Source organism: Varanus komodoensis, unplaced genomic scaffold, assembly GCF_004798865.1.
Source record: "Varanus komodoensis strain SLA01 unplaced genomic scaffold, ASM479886v1 scaffold52, whole genome shotgun sequence".
Taxonomy (NCBI): domain Eukaryota; kingdom Metazoa; phylum Chordata; class Lepidosauria; order Squamata; family Varanidae; genus Varanus; species Varanus komodoensis.
In genome coordinates this window covers 5,560,278-5,578,645 of record NW_025336114.1, presented here as the reverse complement: position 1 = coordinate 5,578,645, position 18,368 = coordinate 5,560,278, and the positions used below count along the sequence as shown (strand labels likewise).

Sequence of the window (18,368 nt, the reverse complement as noted above, 5' to 3'; positions counted from 1 at the left end):
CCCAGTGTTGCCCACTGAGCTTTGTGGAGTGGGGATTTGAATTCGGGCCTCCCAGTCCTAGTCCAATGCTCTAACTACTGCACCACTTCCTCAAGGAGGAAGAAGGCTGGCTGCCAAATCACTCCTCCTTACAGGGCCAACCTACCATTAGGCAGACTGAGGTGTTGGACTGTATTGGCTAGGGGATGCTGGGTGCTGTAGTCCAACACATCTGGAGGACACCAAGCTGGGAAAGGCTACCTACACTAACGTATTGCCCCAACGTATTGCAGTACGTTATTGCAGTGGTGGACGGATGCTAGTCTTGAAGCAAGATTCAACTCTGGTCAGCTTCTCTCCATAAACTGGGGCCAGAGGGGACTATCATGTTTTTAACTGAGAAAGCGAAAAGTCCTGGTCCAGCCAGGGCTCCACTATTCCTTATACGTAAGCGGCTTTTACTACAACTACGAAAGAAGGGCGCCGCCACAGCAGCAAATGCAACCAGGAAATCCGGTCTTGAGACAAAGAAACTGTCAGCAAAGCACTTTCCGAGCGCGGCTCCGCCCCGTGGGCCGGACCTCGCCCGCCTTTCCCTGAACCTCGACCGGTTTGACAGACGTTTGCCGGCAATCTGAGCTGAGCTCACCTCTTGCAGGCTTCGGCGCTTCTCTCGCGCGCTCCCTGCTTCCCCCTTTCCTTCCTGGAGGCGCGAGTCATGGCGGCCCAGCGGGACGCAGCGTCTGCCTGCAGCGCCGACTCCTTCCAGCTGCGGCACTTGCACCTGGTGCTGTGCGTGGCCTTCGAGCCGGCGGGCTCCGGGCACTTGCGGGGCTCAGTCCGCCTGGAGCTGACGTGCTTGCGGGACCGCGCCAGCGAGCTGGTCCTGGACTCGCACCCCAGCGTGGAGGTGGAAAGCGCCGGGCTGGCGCCGCCGGGCAGCCCCTGCGAGCAAGCAGAGGCACGCGTGGAGTCCGAGGCGTTGCGCCCTCTCGCCTTTCAGGAGCGCCCTTTTGCCAGCTACGGCTCGGCGCTGCACATCACCCTGCCCGAGCCTCTGACGTGCGGAGACACGGTCGTGCTGGAGATCGCCTACCGAGCTGGAGGAGGCCCCGGGGTGAGTGAGGGAGCGCGGGACGGAGGCGGAGGAGACGGGACGGCTCTAGTCCCACTTCCTCACCTGGGTGCTGGCGGGCCAAGTGTTCAAGGTTCAGGCTCTGCCCGCTAACAGCAGGGGTGGAAGGGCTCCTCTACGCTTGCTCGGAGCGTCCGTTACGGCGTCAAAGATAACTGGAAATCCTCATTTCTTAATGCTCAATCTCTTTCATGCTTTCTGTGTGCTCAGAGTTTTGTCAAACACAGTGCTCTGAAGCAGTAATAGCCAACATGCATAGAAAAAAATAAGGAACTGATGGTTTGTGCCCCAATGTAAAGTTTGGATCATTCCAATGTATAAGAGCACTCATTTAGCCAAGTGTCTTCTACAAAATGTTATTGACTCATTCATGCACTAGTCCACCATGGTGCATAACTCACTGTGGCTTTTAAGTTAAAAGTGCAAAGGCAAGGCAGGGAACACTCAAAATGATGAGGAGGGAAACCTTGGTACTCTATTGAGTCCCCCAGGATCCCCATGGGATGACCAAGGTGGGAGAACATGAGCACAAACCCACAATGTGCCCATTTGTCTTTTGGCTGCATCATGAGCCCTGGAGTGAGCAAGCCACACTGCATGGTCTGTGCCAAGTGCAGGTTGTTGTGTTGTGCAAGCCCTCCTCACATTGTTTTGATTGGTGTGTTCCCAGCCAGGTTATATGCAGCTGAAGTTGACCTTATACTGTTGAGCCAAATACAGATTTGGGATGTAAGGGAATTCTGTAGACTAGCCTTTTCTAACCTTGGGTCCACAGGTGATGTCAGAATACAGTTCCTCTCATCCCCAGACTATCTATCTATCTATCTATCTATCTATCTATCTATCTACTTAAGATACTTGTATGCCGTCCTTTGCAAGAGCCTCAGGATGGCTTACACAAATAAAATTCTATACATAATAGTATAACATAAATAAATTAATGATCCACTCTGGCTGCAATTAAAATATGGCAATAAAATTAAATATTAACACTTGTTAAAATATTGATTAAATAAAAAGATCTTAACCTGGTGCAGAAAAACATATAATGACGGCACCAGGCAGACCTCTCTGGGGAGCACATTCCACAGACGGGGCACCACTGCAGAGAAGGCCCTCCTCTGGGTACTCTGTCTCCTAGTATCTTTCACAGAGGGTTCCCGGAGGAGGGCTTCTGCTGCCAATCTCAGGTGGTGGGAGGGCAAATAGGGAAGAAGGCATTCCTTTAGGTATCCTGGTCCCAAGCCGTTTAGGGACAATAGCCATTTAGACTACGTGGACAATAGTCAGGGATGATGAAACGTGCATTCTGATATCTGTGGACCCAGGGTCCAGACTGTGGATAGACTGTGTCTAGACTGCTTGAACAACATGCAAAAAGAGAACATATTCTCAAAGATGCCTGAGGGAAACTCCCTGAAGTCCCATGTATTTCAGAGACAAAGATGAGGAGAAGCAACCTTGGGTACATTCCTTGGCAGGACTTTGCACTGTGCAGCACAACAGAGGCATGTTGTAGCTTTTCATTACCTGAAAACCCAGCAAGGATCAGCTGGGGTGGTTGACAAGTGACCCACAACCTGGAAACAGCCCATAGGGTCTCATTGGTTTGTTATTCACCCCAAGAACCCACCCTTGCCTTGCTACTACATATTGAGAATCTAAGGCATACCAGCAGCACACTCCAAGTATTTGAAATGGCCGGCACTGCCATGACAGGAAGCTTCATGGGAAAATTTCCCCATAGTAGCTTCTTGTTGCAAAGCAAAAAGTTGGACAGCTCCATCATCAGGACAATCTTATAAAAGAATCTTTCAAATTCTGAAAACAAGCTAAGCCAGCTTGCAAAGATGGTGGCTATCTTAGGATGGTTTTGTTGCTTTCATTATTTGCATTTTATAAGATTATCACTCACTAAATGCAGGGATTAAATGCAGAAGTTTCCATTTGGCACTTTTGAGAATACGTCTCTTTTTGCATTTTGTTCAGTTTCGTTGCTTCTGTACCCATTTTTGTTAGACTCTGCTTAGAGACCTAAAGTTTCTGCTAGAAAACCTTTCTTTAAAAGATGTGCTAATACCCTTGAAGCGAAGTTGTGTTCACTTTGTATTGTTATTTTGTCTTTTGTATTGGATTAATTGTTGTGAACCACCCAGAGAGCTTCAGCTATCAGGACTCATAGAGAAAAACCAATGAATCTTCTGCCTATGCACTTCTAATTTGCATAAATGTACTTGAAAGCCTGGGACTTGTGGAAGTCTGAGTGTGGGATGTGTGCATGATCAACTCATTAACTCACTGTTCTTCTAGAAAGAATTCACAGCAGCTGTCTTGAAGACGTGAGGATTTGGATTTTACAAAGCATCCCACCGTCGAAAATCCCCAAGGATTTTGGGGTGTGGGTGGAGCATAATGCATATCTCTTGACCTAAGGAGAACAGAAGGATTTCCCTCTCTACCAAGTTATTTTTACTGCAACTCCCAGCTTATTCCAGGTGTCAGGAGCAACCTGGGCTGCCTTCCAACACTGTGCCCTCCCTCCAGCTATGTTGGACTTCAGCTTCCATTATCCTAGCCAGTAGGAGGTTGTGGGATCATGGGGGTTCTGGGCAACACGCTGGGTGGGTCAGGGGTACCAGATGGGGAGGACTGTGCTAGAATGATCCTCACTTTGCTTTGGTGGCTACTGGACCGGAAAGGTTTGCTTATTTATTTCATTTTCATACCACCCAATAGCTGAAGCTCTCTGGGTGGTTAAACAAAAAAAATCTCTCTTTTTTTAGCTTAGATAATAGATTTCAGGGGGAAATCAAAAGTGCCCAAAAGTTTGATCCTGTAACCTGCTCTTGTAGATATCCTGTCTGGATTCTTATCAAACATCCCAGAAGAAGGGACCACTTCTTTACACCTCTGGCTTTCCTGTGCTCAACAGGTCGTTTTTCCCAGGCTTTCACACCCCTGCTGTCAAGAGCACATATTCTGCACTCATCCAGGTAAAGTTTCCCATTGCTGATAGAAGGCTGTCTTTTGTCTTTTGTCAGGTGTGTTGGCTCAGTCCTCAGCAGACTGCAGGGAAGCAGAAGCCCTATATGTACACTCAAGGCCAAGCTGTCCTGAACAGATCCTTTTTCCCTTGCTTTGACACCCCTGCAGTTAAAAGTACATACTCAGCTATTGTCAAGGTAAGCTACTCCCTTACTCTAAGGAAGCAGAACAGCTGATGATATAAGTTCCATGGGGCACTGTAAGAAGGGAGAGATGTCCTACCTGTTTGAACATATTGCAGCAAAGACTTCCAAACCATATATTTATTCCATTTATAATACATCCCGGAACTCAAAGGGGCATCAGCAATGGCTCAGGACTCCCTGCTGCCTGAGGTGAAGAGGATGATGGGGCTTCTCCCATTTCCTTATACAGAAGCCAAATAAACTGGCACTACAATCTTTCTTCAGTTGAACAGCATCTTCCGCCACACCTGAAGGCAGAAGTCAGGCACACTTGCCAGTTCTACGCCACCATGTCGAGGCTCCCTGTAACCCCACTGCCACCAGCAACTGCTGCATGAGGCAGCCGCCTCACTCTGCCTAATGAAAGGGCCAGCCCTGGTGACATGCATGGAGTTCTGGGAAACCCTCCCTTCCAGTGACTGCTCACTACCGCGTGCTTGGTGCATTGTGAACCTACAGTTGCAACCTCTTTTCTAATAACAGCACAGCACCTTGATTCTGAGGACTGCCCAAATAAAGATCAGTCTCTGTGTGGAACACATTCATACTTCTCTTTTGTACGCAGAGACCCTTAGGTTTGCACAGATATAACATTTTAGTTTACTTATCTACTATACCATTATATATGTTGTTATATTAAGTGAAATTAATAAATAAATCCATACTGTTTAGGCATATTGTATTGAACAACCTTTCCCCACCCAGTGCCTTTGAAACATTTTAGACTATAACTCCCTTTAATCCCAGCCAGCAAAATGCTGGAAGTTGTAGTCGAAAACATCTGGAGAGCACCAGGTTGGAGAAGGTTGGTACCAATAATGCATACTTTATGCTGCAGTAAAATAATGCTACTGGGTTTCTCTCTCTCCATCTCCTTTGTGGCAAGAATCCATGAATGGAAAAAGTGACTGTCACAGGTCCTCTTCACAAGGCAAGATGAGGTATCGCTATCGTGAGTGTTCCTTTCTGCTATACCACTGGCATTACTTTCTTTTTTCATTAGGTCCCTGAGGGTTTCACAGCGGTGATGAGTGCCATCACCCAGGAGAAGCAGAAGGACGACACTTTCTTCTTCAAGATGCCTCATCCCATTCCATCCTATTTGGTTGCCCTGGTTGTTGGTGACATAGTTTCCGCAGAAGTGGGACCAAGGTAAGGAGCTGCTGCAAGGATAAAGACGAACTGGCACATCAGTTTCTGGCTCTCTAGGCCTATTACTTGCTTCTCTGATACACACACAAAATATCCAAAGGGGTTTACCATGAGGCCATCAAAAGTGAAAACCATCGGTAAAACTCATCTGGAATTAAAGCACACAATAAATAAGGTAAGGTAATCAAAGAGGCTTTTGCTAAAAGCTGGAAGGACTGCACTGGCTATGCCTGTTTCTGTGAGGAGGAGCTGATAAGCAGCATCATAAGAACAAGAAGAGTCTTGGCAAAGCAGGCAAAAGACACACACAGTCTAGCATTCTGATCCCAGAATGGCCATCCAGATGCTTGTGAGAAGCCCACAAATAGTACAGCAGTGCATCTTCTTGCTCTTGTTCCCCAGTAACTGATATATGGAGGCATACAGCTTCCAATACCATATAGCCACCACGACTAGGGACACTGGTTAGCTGGGCGATACTGGTAGTTTTAGGACTCCTTTCATTCATAGGATTGTACCTTGAATGAAGTAGACCCAAGCAGAGAAAACTAGATTTATCTAAATCTATGAGCCTCTTAAAGCACAATCCTCCCAGTATCCTGTTTACTGTGGAATTTGGTTGGAGGAGGGCTGAATGCATGTATTGCTATGCCTGTTTAGATTGCATAGATCCCAGAATACTATCCTCCAGCTGCAAGTTATGATTGTACATTCTTGCTTGCAAAGAATGAACCCTTGCTCTTTGTGATTCAGATTGTTTCACAAGAGGGTTAAAGATAATAAAGATACAGTGCAAGTAGTAATACAACTCTGTCTAGGCTTTCAGATCCCATCATCCCTGACCCTTGGACATGCCAGCTGGAGCTCACAGTAATTGCTGTTCAACAACACCTAGAGGGTCATTCCTGCAACAGAGACACCTTTAAATGTTCATTGCCCATTTTTTTCCTTTCTTTTGGAAACCATTGTTTACTAACTCATCTTAATGGTTGCTGTAATTTTAATATTTTCCCTTTTTCATGGGCTGGAGACATAATATTCAAGCAAAAAGAACCCTATCCCTCAACTGCCAGAGCAGCTCAGTTTCTTCATATCCAGTGCAGAATATGTCCTTACTTACACTGAGCAATGATGTGAGAGACTATTTACAAGCCAGAGTTAATGTCTTGCACATCACTGTGTATATGACTATGAATGTTTTCTTGCACCTTTTACAGAATTCCTGCCTTTTTCCTCCCCCTGCTAGGAGTCATGTGTGGGCTGAGCCCTGCCTGATTGACGCTGCAAAGAAAGAATACAATGGTGTGATTGAAGAATTTCTTACTACTGGGGAGAAGCTTTTTGGGCCATATGTGTGGGGAAGGTAAATAGCTGCAAACTGCTTGGGGGTTATTTTTTAAAATGGGAAGCCATATTGTGATATAGTAAATAAATGAAAAATAAATAAGTCATGGTTTTCCTCCTGCTGCATAACTTCTTGTTGTAGCTATGAAAGAGGGAAGAATTCCCATAAAGAGACCACTCACACTGACACCCCAATTCCATATTTTGCAGAGAAATGCCTTTCCCTTTCCCTTAAACTTTTACTTAAAGAAAGGCCTGTCACTCACTTGATTGGGTACGTGTTTTGTATGGAGAAAGTCCAGAGTTCAATTCCTGCTGTTTCCAGCTTGAATGATGAAAGTCCACTGTCCTCCACCCTGGAGGGTCATTAATAATCAGCCTAGATCAGCTTTCTGCAGCCTGGTGCCCTCCAGATATTTTCAGCTACAGCTTCCATACATCCCAGCCAGCCTGGGAGTTGCCTTCTGACATGTGGGGGATACCAGGTTGGAGAAGGCTGAATATTACATTTGAAGGACCAATAGTATGACTCTGTATACACCAGCACATTCAGATGTTTGCTTCTTGATTCATACTTCACCCTTTGCGGAGAGCTTAGCAGTTCAGCACATGGCTTTCCCTTCAGAAAATCCCCCTTTTTCTTCTTGATATCTCCAGTTTTAAGAAGGGTCAGGCAGGAAATGATGGGGAAACCTGCCAGGGAGCTGCAATCACTGCTGCTGCCACCGCCACCCAAACACTGGGCTGGATGACTTGGTATAAGACAGCTTCTTGTGCTCCTAGGAATTCTTGCTGTGAGTGCCATAACCAACATGGTCTTTATGCTGATACTTTTTTGTGTTTGACAGGTATGATGTTCTGTTTATGCCACCATCTTTCCCTTTTGGGGGCATGGAGAATCCCTGCATCACCTTTGTGACTCCATGCCTGTTGGCTGGCGATCGTTCCCTGGCTGATGTGATTATCCATGAGATCTCACATAGCTGGTTTGGAAATCTAGTTACTAATGCCCACTGGGGTGAGTTCTGGCTGAATGAGGGCTTCACCATGTATGCGCAGAGGAGGATCTCCACCGAACTCTATGGTGAGTAGCCCACTATAGACATCCACATGGATGCTTCTACTGTGCTTATTCATAGCAGTTCAATGGGACCTGCAACAAAATGTTGCAGTATAAGTCCTGCTGTTCAGCATACCAACCATTCTCCTTTAGCTACCCCCACCCAGCCTCCCTTCCCAGTTTGATTTTTCCCCCCACATTTGCCAATATACTGTACAATAGCCATAATCCTCATGACTGGGCTGTTTTGAGGGTTACCCTCCAAGAATTTGTTTTCCTTTTGTTTGTATTTCTGAATATCCGTGGCTTCTCGCAAACCTGCTCAAACCTTCGTGCAGCAGGGACCTAGGCAGTGGGAACTCAGCCAGCACTGGGAGAAGCTCCAGGCCTTTCTCAACATAGGAAAAGGCAAAACAGTGAGGGTGATGTCAGTGGGTGAGGAGGCCACATCAGTTGATTTCACCATCCAGTCCGAGGAAGGCCTGACAGGAGGCAGTTTGGCTGCACACCTGAAGTGCCTTCTTGTCAGATGGCATGGAGTAGATAGAGAACATCGGAAATACATGCTGACTGGTGCAAAGGCTGCCCAGTGTGGCATAGTAGTTAGAATGCTGGACTGGAACATGGAAGAGCTTGGTTTTGGTTCCCACTTGGCTATATCAAAAAGAGGAGATTAAGTTGTCTTGTTGTTATTGCGCAGATTCTGCTGCTGAACTTCTGCTGTTGCAGTGCACCTCTCAGTGAGGGTTGCTGAGGAGTATAAGCGGGACTATGCTGTTGCATTCCTTCTTAAGTAACTGGTCGGCCACAGCAGGAACAGAATGCTGGACTAGAGAGGCTTTTCTTTTGATCCAGCACAATTCTGCTCACATATTTATGCCTCTAGTAGTATATGTCCTGCTCAGTTCTTTCAGGTTTATACAGTCTTGGATGAGCTTGAGGGATTTCTTGTGCAAGTAAAGCCAAAGGTCTTTTCTTTGGCATGTTTCTTTTCTGTGGCTTATAGAAACCCTTATGTGAAACAGTCCTTTGTATGAATTTATTAAGTGATACAATCTTACAAGAGGACTGTATGTGCCCCATTCTTCCCCTGTGGACTTAAGCTGAATGTCAGACTTGCAGCTTGAGGAATGGTAAGATGTTCTTTTGAATAGTGAAATATGTGTGTATGGGGAGGGGGGTTCCTTTTGTTTTTGTTATATTTTCAGAGGAATCTTCCTTGACCTGCAGGTTCCCCGCAGTAACTGTGATGCTGGTTTCCAAATGAACTTTTGAATACTGCTGACTGAACCGCAGAGTGTCAAGGAAGCCGTTGAATGTCATTCTGTATCTTTTGCCAGACGCTTCAATAAATAGCTCATTTGCTCCTTCTGCTTGTTCCCTGAAACTAGGTGCCGCTTACACCTCCTTAGAAGCTGCAACAGGGAGGGCTTTGCTTCGTCAACACATGGACAATACTGGGGAAGATCATCCTCTCAACAAACTCAGGGTGCAAATAGAGCCAGGTCAGACCTTCTTGATGCCGTGCCTAACAACTCAGGGGAGGCGTTAGCACGCGAAAGAGGGCCAGAAGCCCCCAGCGAGGATCAGGCATTAGAGCAGGGAGATTTATACTTGGTGCCCACGGCACAAACAGTCCCCCCCTCCACCTGACTCAAGTTTTTGAGAGAGTTCCCGGAAATCAGGAAGGGGAGTCGGTTGTCATGGAATGTGCCCAACTCAGGCGGAGACTTCGACGCTTAGACCAATTAGAACAGAGAAGGAGAGAAAGAAGTTTGTCCAACCCCCGTGGAGAGGGACGTATGAGGAGACTGAGGTCCACGTGACAAATCTCAGGTCAGAAAGGAGGGGGGCAACTGTGTTGCTTGGAGCTCTCTGCAGTAGCTCCTACACTCTCTGTCATAAACATAAATCTTGCCGTCGTCTGAAATAAAGGTCTTTAGAATCTTTAAAGGTTTTTATTGCCTGCATCTGTGTGAGTAATTGGGGACGTGAGTTACGACCTCACGACACTTGAGCCTAGGAATTTGGTCATGTGGTCATGTGGGAATCCAGCTTCCCAAACAAAGAGGAAAAGATCAGTACTAGTTCTGAAAGGCAGGCAACCAATTCTTCTCATCCCCACCATAACCACTATATTAGGAGCAGCCTACTTTGTGAGAATTATGGGCTGTAAAGCTGGTGTCATCTGCAGAACTGAATGAAGAGTATGAAACTCCAGGCCTACAGGCCAAATCAGGCCTGCCAGGATCCCACTCAGGCTCTTTGGGGTTTGTCAGATGGCCATGCCCCTTTTCTTTCAGCCACTGGTCATTTATGGCTTTTACACATTTTTACAAATCTGAAAGATTGAAATGCTTCTCCTCAGTTTTAGTTAGTGGAAGTAAGACCTTTAAACTATATTTGCATTTTTGTTCATCTTTGGCCTCATCTCCAAAAACTTCTCTGAAATTGAATTTGGCCTTCATGCTGAAAGAGGTTAAACATCCTTGATGTAGCACTAATTCTGTGTTTAGATCTAGAATTTCTGGATGGCCTCTCAGGAAAGTAGTTAATGCTTAGTCATTTCCCCATTTGTAACCCAAGGGAAGCAGTTGCAAGGGCACAAAATGGGAGATTGTCAGCATCAAGCATGCTAAAGTTTTGGATCTGATTGTTTCTTTCAATACCGTGGTAATCGGTGTGTTGTCAATCTCAGCCTGTGTATTTTTTCCTACTAGGAATTGATCCTGAGGACACCTATAATGAAACCCCTTATGAAAAGGGTTATTGTTTTGTGTCTTATCTTGCCCATCTTGTGGGAGACCAGAGCAAGTTTGATGCTTTCCTGCAGGTATTGTATGTCAGTTTGGGACTTGTCTGTGCTACATGCAGGTTGTGGGGAAAATTTTGCCCAAATGTGTGCTTACAAAGAATGTTTCTTTGCATCCACATTTTGAATACTATATGCAATTCTGATTGCAGCACAGCAAACGAGATACTGTGCAGCTAGGAAAGGTGCAAAAAAGCACAACCAAAACGATCAAGGGGCTCCCCAATAAAGAAAGGTTACAGTGTTTGAGCTCTTCAGCTTAAGGAAATAGACAAGTAAGTAGGGAAACTAATTGAAGTGCATAAAATTATGTATAATGTAGATAAGTGGACAGTCCTCTCCTAATACTGAAACTGGGGTCATTCAATGAAGTTTGAGTGGTGGGATAGACAAAAGGACGTTCCTTTACACATAGCACATAGATAAAATGATGGAATTAGTTGCCACAAGATGCGGTGATGATAGCCCATCAACCTTTAAAAGGTATTAAGGAGATTCTCAGGAGCTATCAATAGCTACTAGTCATGATGGATTTTTATGACAATCAGCTTCAGAAGTAGCTTCCTTCTGAAATCCACTTACTGGGGAACAGTTACTGAGAAAGAGGGTACCATTGCTCCCATGTCCTGCTCCGAGTCTTCCCAAAGGCATCTGGTTGATAACAGAAGGGCCAAGACTAAGGACAAACGGTAATCCTGGCTTCTTATTCTCCACTTTGGCAACACATATACTAAAACTGATTAACTATCTGTTCCACTTCCCCAGTGTAGTTTGCTCAGACTGGAGCAGCAGGATTTTTAAAAATGTATTTATTTATAAATCACATTTTTATGCCATGGAGTATCCAATGATGTAGGCTGAAGTTGAGCTGATACACTTTGGAACAAGAGAGTCTCACAATATCTTGGCAAAGGAGAGTTGAAATGTGCCATGCACCATGCAGAACACAGCATAACTCAGACCAGTCTCTCTCTTCTCTCCCACAGGCGTATGTGAATGAGTTCAAATTTCAGAGCATCACAGCCGATGATGCTCTGGAGTTCTATTTGAAGTATTTTCCAGAACTGAAGAAACAAGGCGTGGACAAAATTCCAGGTCTGCAATACTGCATATACTTAAAACTTCTATATTCTCTGGGCCCAGCCTGTAACTTTAGAGGTGGTTCACTCATGAGCAGGTGAAGTCTCTTCAGTTCTCCTAAGATACCTCTTGAGATGCTTACATTGGTTTGATAGAACCAAACCCATGGTCTACATATCTTTATGAAGCTGTATCTTCAAAAAACATCTCCAGGAAGATACTAGCCAGGTAGAACCACTGCAGAAGCATCATGGCATAAAGCTTTGAGCAGCAATTCTTCACAGCAGTCAAGGTGGTTGTGAACATAACCTGCCAGCTGATCTTCTCCTGTGCCATCCCACAATCCAATAAGCTCCATGCTTGTATGCTGCTTTCTGCTACCTTACTTTCACTTGCTCTGCGCTGCATTTCTGCTTACTCCACCTGCTCTTCCCTGCAATTGCTACTGAGGTTACATTCTTGAAATACACACCTTGTCTTCCTTTTCTAAAGGGTAAAAGTAGCAAAGCTCCTGCAACTTTTAAAAGGCTGGCGTATGGTTAGCAAATAACACTAAGGTTTATAATAAAGGGCTAGTTGAAAAACATAGCTTGTGTCCCAGAAAACTTAAAGAGATGTAAGAAACAGTCTCAGCCCAGTACTGTTGACAGTGGCCACCTGCAGGTTTCCAGAACTTAGGCAGAAATTTTGCCAGGCTTACCTGGAGAGGCTGGGGGTTGAGCCTGGGAATTTCTGCCTGCAAAACACTACCCTTAGTGTCTGTCCTGTGTATAACATGTAGACCCTTGCCATTATCACAGGTGTTGGCAGGAGCATAGAGTGCCTTGATTCAATGAGCATAATGTATACATGTGCCCTAAGCGAGGCCGAGGCAGATCGGATTGAAATCTTGTAAAATGCAGTGAAAGCAATGAGGCCACCCCATTTCTTCAAACTGTACTGTTATAATCTTAATCATAAGATTTCGGTTCTGCCCAGTAGTCAAAGATTCCTGAGCAGTTCACAACAGCATATACAATACAAAATACAGATAACAATAAAAACATCATAAAAATTACAGCACAACATTTACAATAAAAAATTAAATCAATTTTTAACGCTCAGTAGCTTACACAAAGTAAATGACAGGGCCCGTTAAGCAGCTTACACAATCCCCCAAGATAATATTGATGCTGCCTCAATGCGCTGTCTTAGAGGACAGCCTTAGCCTGACCTCAGTGGGGAGCTTGTTCCATAACTGGGGGGGGGGGGGGGACGAGGGTGGAGAGCACCACTCAAAAGGCGATGCTCTCCTTGTTGCTGCCACTGAGATTCCCTCGGAAGTGGTAGTGAGGCAGGCCTAGATCTTGATCCTGTCATGTTTGTTTAATGAAAATAATCCCCTTCATTTAAGTCAGAATCCTTTGACCTGCTATTAGGTTAGAATTCAAGGTATGCCTAACTGCTCAGAGAGTTTTGGCTGTGGAGCAATATAGAAATAATAATGTGTATATACAAGTGTAGGTATATGCACACAGGATTGGTGGCCTAGTGCTTGGCCCAGCAGGAGGAGTGGAGATCCTGTAATGGTTGCAGAAGGGAAGGAGTCAGGCTGGACAGGACGAGCCATATTCTGTGCCCCATCCTGACGGTGCTCCCTTCCCCATGAGGGTCACATGCTAGGCCTGGGGAGCCTCTGGGGGTCCCAGTGTGACCCTCTGCATTTCCCCAGAGGGCCACACCGCCTTTGGCTCACCAGTGACGGTTGGCTGGTTGCTCTGCTCTTGTGCAGTTCCATCCCACCCCATCATTCTGAAAAGTCAGGTGCCTCTTCTGAGATTCAGTTACTGCCAACAAGAGCTTTAAGCTGCAGCATGTTGGCATTGTTGTATTGTGGTCCCACCCTTGTTACCTTTGGTTCCACTCCTTTGCCTTAGGTCTCCTCCACTGCTGGAATTTGCCCACACTGCAGCGCCCTGGGGCTGAAGGCATTTCCTGCCGCTGCCTCCTCCTCCTCCTCCTATTACACTCATATCCTTCCTTTTTTCCTGTCGCCAGGAACTCAAGGTGGCTCATGCAGACCTCCTCCGCTCCATTTTATCCTCATAACAACCACCCAGTGAGTTAGATCAGACTGAGAGTGAGTTACTGAACCGAAGTCTCCAACTGAGCTTCAGGGCCAAGTGGGTCCTGCAACCTGGATTGTCCAACTTCCCAGTCCAGCACCATAACCACCAGGCCATACTGGCTCTTACACTTTCTGCATTGCCTAAGCAACGTCCTTTCTCCTCTCCCCCTTGGATTGATCTTGCTCCTGTTTCTTCAGCTCCATCTCTCCTCAAAGACAGCTTCCTTGCTGGAGAAACAGCTGGAGGAATGGAACCAGTCCTACCCGTTCCTTTCATTAACAAATCAAAGCACACTTTTCCCTGGATCTCTGCATGAGTCAGTTAATTGCAGAAACAATAGACTGGTGGTGGCATTGGGTTCTTTAGCAATCCAGTTCCAGGGACATGCTCTCACATAAGGTACTAGGGTAGACTGCAAGCTGGATGCCTCTGCTTCAAATGAGTGTCACTGATGAGAGAAGGAAGCCGCTCCCCCTTTCCTTTCTTCTGCTCCTCGCCAGAGACCATGATGCTTCTCCCCTATCGTGCAGCACTCTGCAGAGGTTATGTGAAGTGTTTGGGCAATTGAAATGTGCTATATAAATCTTCAGTAGCCAACTCCTGCTATTGATTCAAGCAGGCTTCTCTGTTTTTCCTCTCTCCTGCCCCCACTTGTTCCTGTGGCAGGTTATGAGTTTGATCGGTGGCTGAATGTGCCTGGCTGGCCCCCATACCTACCTGACTTGTCACCCGGGAAGCAGCTAATGAAGCCAGCTATGCAACTGGCAGAACTGTGGGCATCTGCTGACCTCAATATGAGTGCCATCAAATCAGTAGATATCTCTGCCTGGAAAACATACCAGCTGGTCTACTTTCTCGATAAGATCTTGGAGAAGTCCCCCTTACCAGATGGTGAGTTTTTCTCTACTGTGCTGAAAGAATAATCGCAGCAGTATTAAAAGTGGGATGGATGCTGACTTAGCAGAAAGCAAACTGATAACTCCAGGAATGAGAATTCAGAACATGTGGTTGAGTAACGTGTCTTTTTAAGTGTGTGTGGGTGTGGTGGGGGCTCTTGTGTGTGTGGGTGCCAGAAATCTTTCCTGTGCCTGTGGTCTTAAAAAGGAATAGCTTCCACAGGGATAACTACATCAGTCCGTTATAGCAAACACACACACAGATCCTGTTGGCACCTTAACAAACTGACAGATTTATAAATGAATAATATTACAGAAGGGAAACATGCAGACAGGGAGCCAAAGTCCCTCAAAATGAGAGACATGGTCTGTGACACTCTTATGCACAGCTCAGATATATAAAGGATTAGCAGGCGCACCATTCCAAGAAAGGAGTGACCAAAGGATCATGCTACTGCTTAGTTTTGTGATGCAAAATTCTTGTACTTTATGGGGGCAAGAACTGACTTGAGTTACCCTTTTTTTTTTTTAAGGGAACATTGAGAAGATGAGTGCCTTGTACCCCAACATCTCCAAAGCACAGAATGCAGAGCTTCAACTTCGTTGGTGTCAGATTCTCCTCAAGAACAATCATGAGGCTGAGTTTGGCAAAGTAAAATATTTCCTTCACAGCCAGGTTTGTGGTTGATGTGTCTTCTTGTTGAAGGTTCCTAGACATGCTAATCTGGTAGCTTTCATCCAATGAATTGCCTTTCCTTAGTTGGAAGGTGTGTGCAGTCCTGCCTTTAAGTAATTTTATACCTAGGCTTTATGATCTTTCAGCCTCCTTTTTCTCCATTTAGGCAACCAGACTGTATTCAATTGTAAACACTCAACTAGCATCTCTTTCTTCCAACCCCCTCTCAATTGCCATTCCATGTTCCACAATTGCTTCTGCATTCTGGAAGAGTTAAGAGAAAAAACAAAACAAAAATAAATACTATCCGCCAATCTGGATCCTTCAAAAAGAGGAAAGAAAAAGACCAATTCCATTTTAAATTCACTTAAATCATAGTACCATCAGGACTGCAAGAATAAAATGAAGTGTATTAATGCTGGCTTGGTGCTGAATCCACCTCTTGCTGCCAAACAGAAGACAATTATTCTAACAAGAAACATAAGTTATTTTGAATGCTACTTCCACTGGTTTGAGCAAGGAATGTATTCATTTTTTTGCACAACGTAACTTAAGCCTTTGTTAAACAGTAGACTAGAATGACTAATTGTGATCCTTAAAACAGTCCACTTAGAAAGGATGCTTGACAGCATTGATTAAGAAGTTTTGCAAGATCTTTGAAAAGTGAATAAAGGAGTGTTGCTGGATCTCAATCACAAATGCAACTGCACAGGTTGGTACAATTCAGTGTGTTTATCATGGCAAAATGTGCATATCCCTCAATTAAAGCTGCTTTGGACAAATGCCATGCCACAGTTTTGGTGTGCTGCAGCAGGACATGTTGTGTTGCCTTGATTAATGACTATGAACATTTCCCATGATAAAAGAGTTCTTCAGAACACACCGGGAATTGTACCAGACTGCAACTGCCTCTGTGCTTGATGCCTTGCTGCTGTTATTCATTTGGCATTTTGTGTCTCAACTGGCGGATCCCAATGAGGACAACAGGAGAGGGCTGGGACTATTCCTATAAAGGTTCCGGCACCAGGATAAAAACCCAAGATCTGAGGAGCAGCACGCAGGAAGATCCCTGCAGAAGAGCATCCCTTATTCAGAAAATGAGCAGTCGGCAGGCCAGTTCTAAAGAGAGGCACTGGCATGCTGTGATCTCACCAACCTGAACTACAGGAGTTTGAACCACTTGACATTCCCAATTTTCCTCCCTCTTTGTGCCAGCAGGACTGCCTAGCCCAGTATTGAGCATTCCAAAGGTTAGCGCTGGGGTGGGGTGGAGAGCTCATCTGTGAGCTCAGGCTGGGCTTCCTAGAAGTTCTAGGTATTGGTGCTTTTATTGTTTTACATATGTTTGCACCTCATCTGTGCAGAGGATCGGATCTTAAAACAAAAGCATTGAGACTTAAGATGCTTATGACTAATTGGAGTCAAGTTGATTTCACTCTGTGCACTCAAAGATAACTAAATCTGGATCCAGTTCAAAAGAAACTTCGTGCAGCAACTTGTTGAGTTTTTGCAACATGCACCTTGTGATCTTTGCCTCTCCCAAGATCATTTCCAAATAGACTCAGTCCTGGCCACTTCCCAAATTCAGACCTGATCTTCTGTATACTGAAAAAATGAATGATGATTAAAATTAGAAACGTTGTAATTAGAAATGTTACCCAACCAGAATGTCTTGTGATCAGTTTTGGAAAAGGATTTCTTGGCTTTCTTTCCAGAATGTTGTTGAATGCTACAGATTTTAAAGTGAACTATTCTATGTTTATATTGCAGGGAAAGCAGAAATATACACTTCCCATCTACCGAGCCATGATGAGTGGTTCAGAGACTTCCCGGGCACTGGCGGTGGAGACCTTCTCCGCCACTGCTTCACAACTCCATGTGAACGTGCAGAACTATGTCAAAAAGATCTTGGGCTTGAAGAGTGATAGCAACTAAGAGGACAGACATAATACCAAAGCAGTGTCTTTCAGAGCTTCAGCAAATGTTTGTATGTAATGTGGGCAGCTGAGTGGGCAAAAAGAATGCTTGTTTTCAAACCCTAATTCCAGGGTTCATGAGGTAGTAGACAAGTCCCACAGTCTTTGGAGTCCTGCAAAATTAAAACAATTTTCTATGCTGGAAAACTATGAAACCTCCCAAAAAGTGAAGATACCTCATGGAAAACATGCTGGTTAAACATTTTCTTTTCTTGTTTAAAGTTTATAAATGTAAACAAACAATTATATACAAAAGATTTCTATGTATATGTTTCCAAAATGTGAAACTGAATTACATGCACTAGTAAAATGTTTGCTATTTTTCAATAAACAACAGTAATCACTTTTCAATGCATTTGTTGAATTTTTATCAGCCACTTGTAGCTCTTACCCAGGGGCTGGGTTTGCATGATCACAGGAGAAACAAACTATGGTGGCTTATCTCCTTTCCCCACAAATACCAGTTGTGTACCATGGGGCATTAGAGTAATTGCACCCAGCAGCATTACTTGTGTCATATGAACCTGGCCTTGGCAACAAGCCACCCACGCATGTGTTCATGTGACATGGTAAGCTGTGCTTAAGCTGGGTAATTATGCTGATCATGCATAATTACCAACATGCAAGTGATGTGCATGGGAAGGAAAAATGAGGAACTCTGGTTCACTTAACCTCTTGATCATGTGAACCAGGTCACTGCATTCAGCCATTCATATTGGCATATCTGTTATCTTGTTGACACAGTTACTCTACAACAGGGCTGGCCAACACTCACAAGCCACAGGTGGCACTGAGTTTATTTTGTGACTCACTGCCTGCTGCCACCACCTGCAGGCACCCGCTTGCAGCCTTCAAACATCTGACGTGTACTGCATGTGGCTCTTCCACTGAGCAAGTCTGGCCACCCAATCCCATATAGA

At 45.1% G+C, this 18,368-nt stretch overlaps 1 protein-coding gene across 2 annotated transcripts; it reads left to right on the top strand.

Annotated features, from left to right (window-relative positions):
* The first annotated feature begins 612 nt into the window (after positions 1-612).
* LOC123032007 (arginyl aminopeptidase) lies at positions 613-17,796 on the top strand. Of its 2 annotated transcripts, none has more exons than XM_044447592.1 (11): positions 613-1,096; positions 4,156-4,296; positions 5,348-5,496; positions 6,743-6,859; positions 7,689-7,924; positions 9,292-9,405; positions 10,621-10,733; positions 11,699-11,807; positions 14,567-14,791; positions 15,330-15,472; positions 17,243-17,796. In XM_044447592.1, exons 1-11 carry the CDS (start codon positions 698-700, stop codon positions 17,405-17,407), a joined length of 1,911 nt encoding a protein of 636 aa, XP_044303527.1. In that variant the 5' UTR covers positions 613-697; the 3' UTR covers positions 17,408-17,796. The 2 variants fall into 2 exon arrangements, with proteins under 2 accessions (XP_044303527.1, XP_044303528.1); XM_044447593.1 differs by lacking the exon at positions 4,156-4,296 and adding an exon at positions 3,967-4,107.
* Positions 17,797-18,368: the final 572 nt, after the last annotated feature.

Coding starts and splice junctions, on each gene's coding strand:
- LOC123032007 (XM_044447592.1), top strand. CDS start 698: ATGGCGGCCCAGCGGGACGCAGCGTCTGCCTGCAGCGCCGACTCCTTC. Junction 5,497..6,742: donor TCCGCAGAAGTGGGACCAAG/GTAAGGAGCTGC, acceptor TCCCCCTGCTAG/GAGTCATGTGTGGGCTGAGC. Junction 15,473..17,242: donor AATATTTCCTTCACAGCCAG/GTTTGTGGTTGA, acceptor TTTATATTGCAG/GGAAAGCAGAAATATACACT.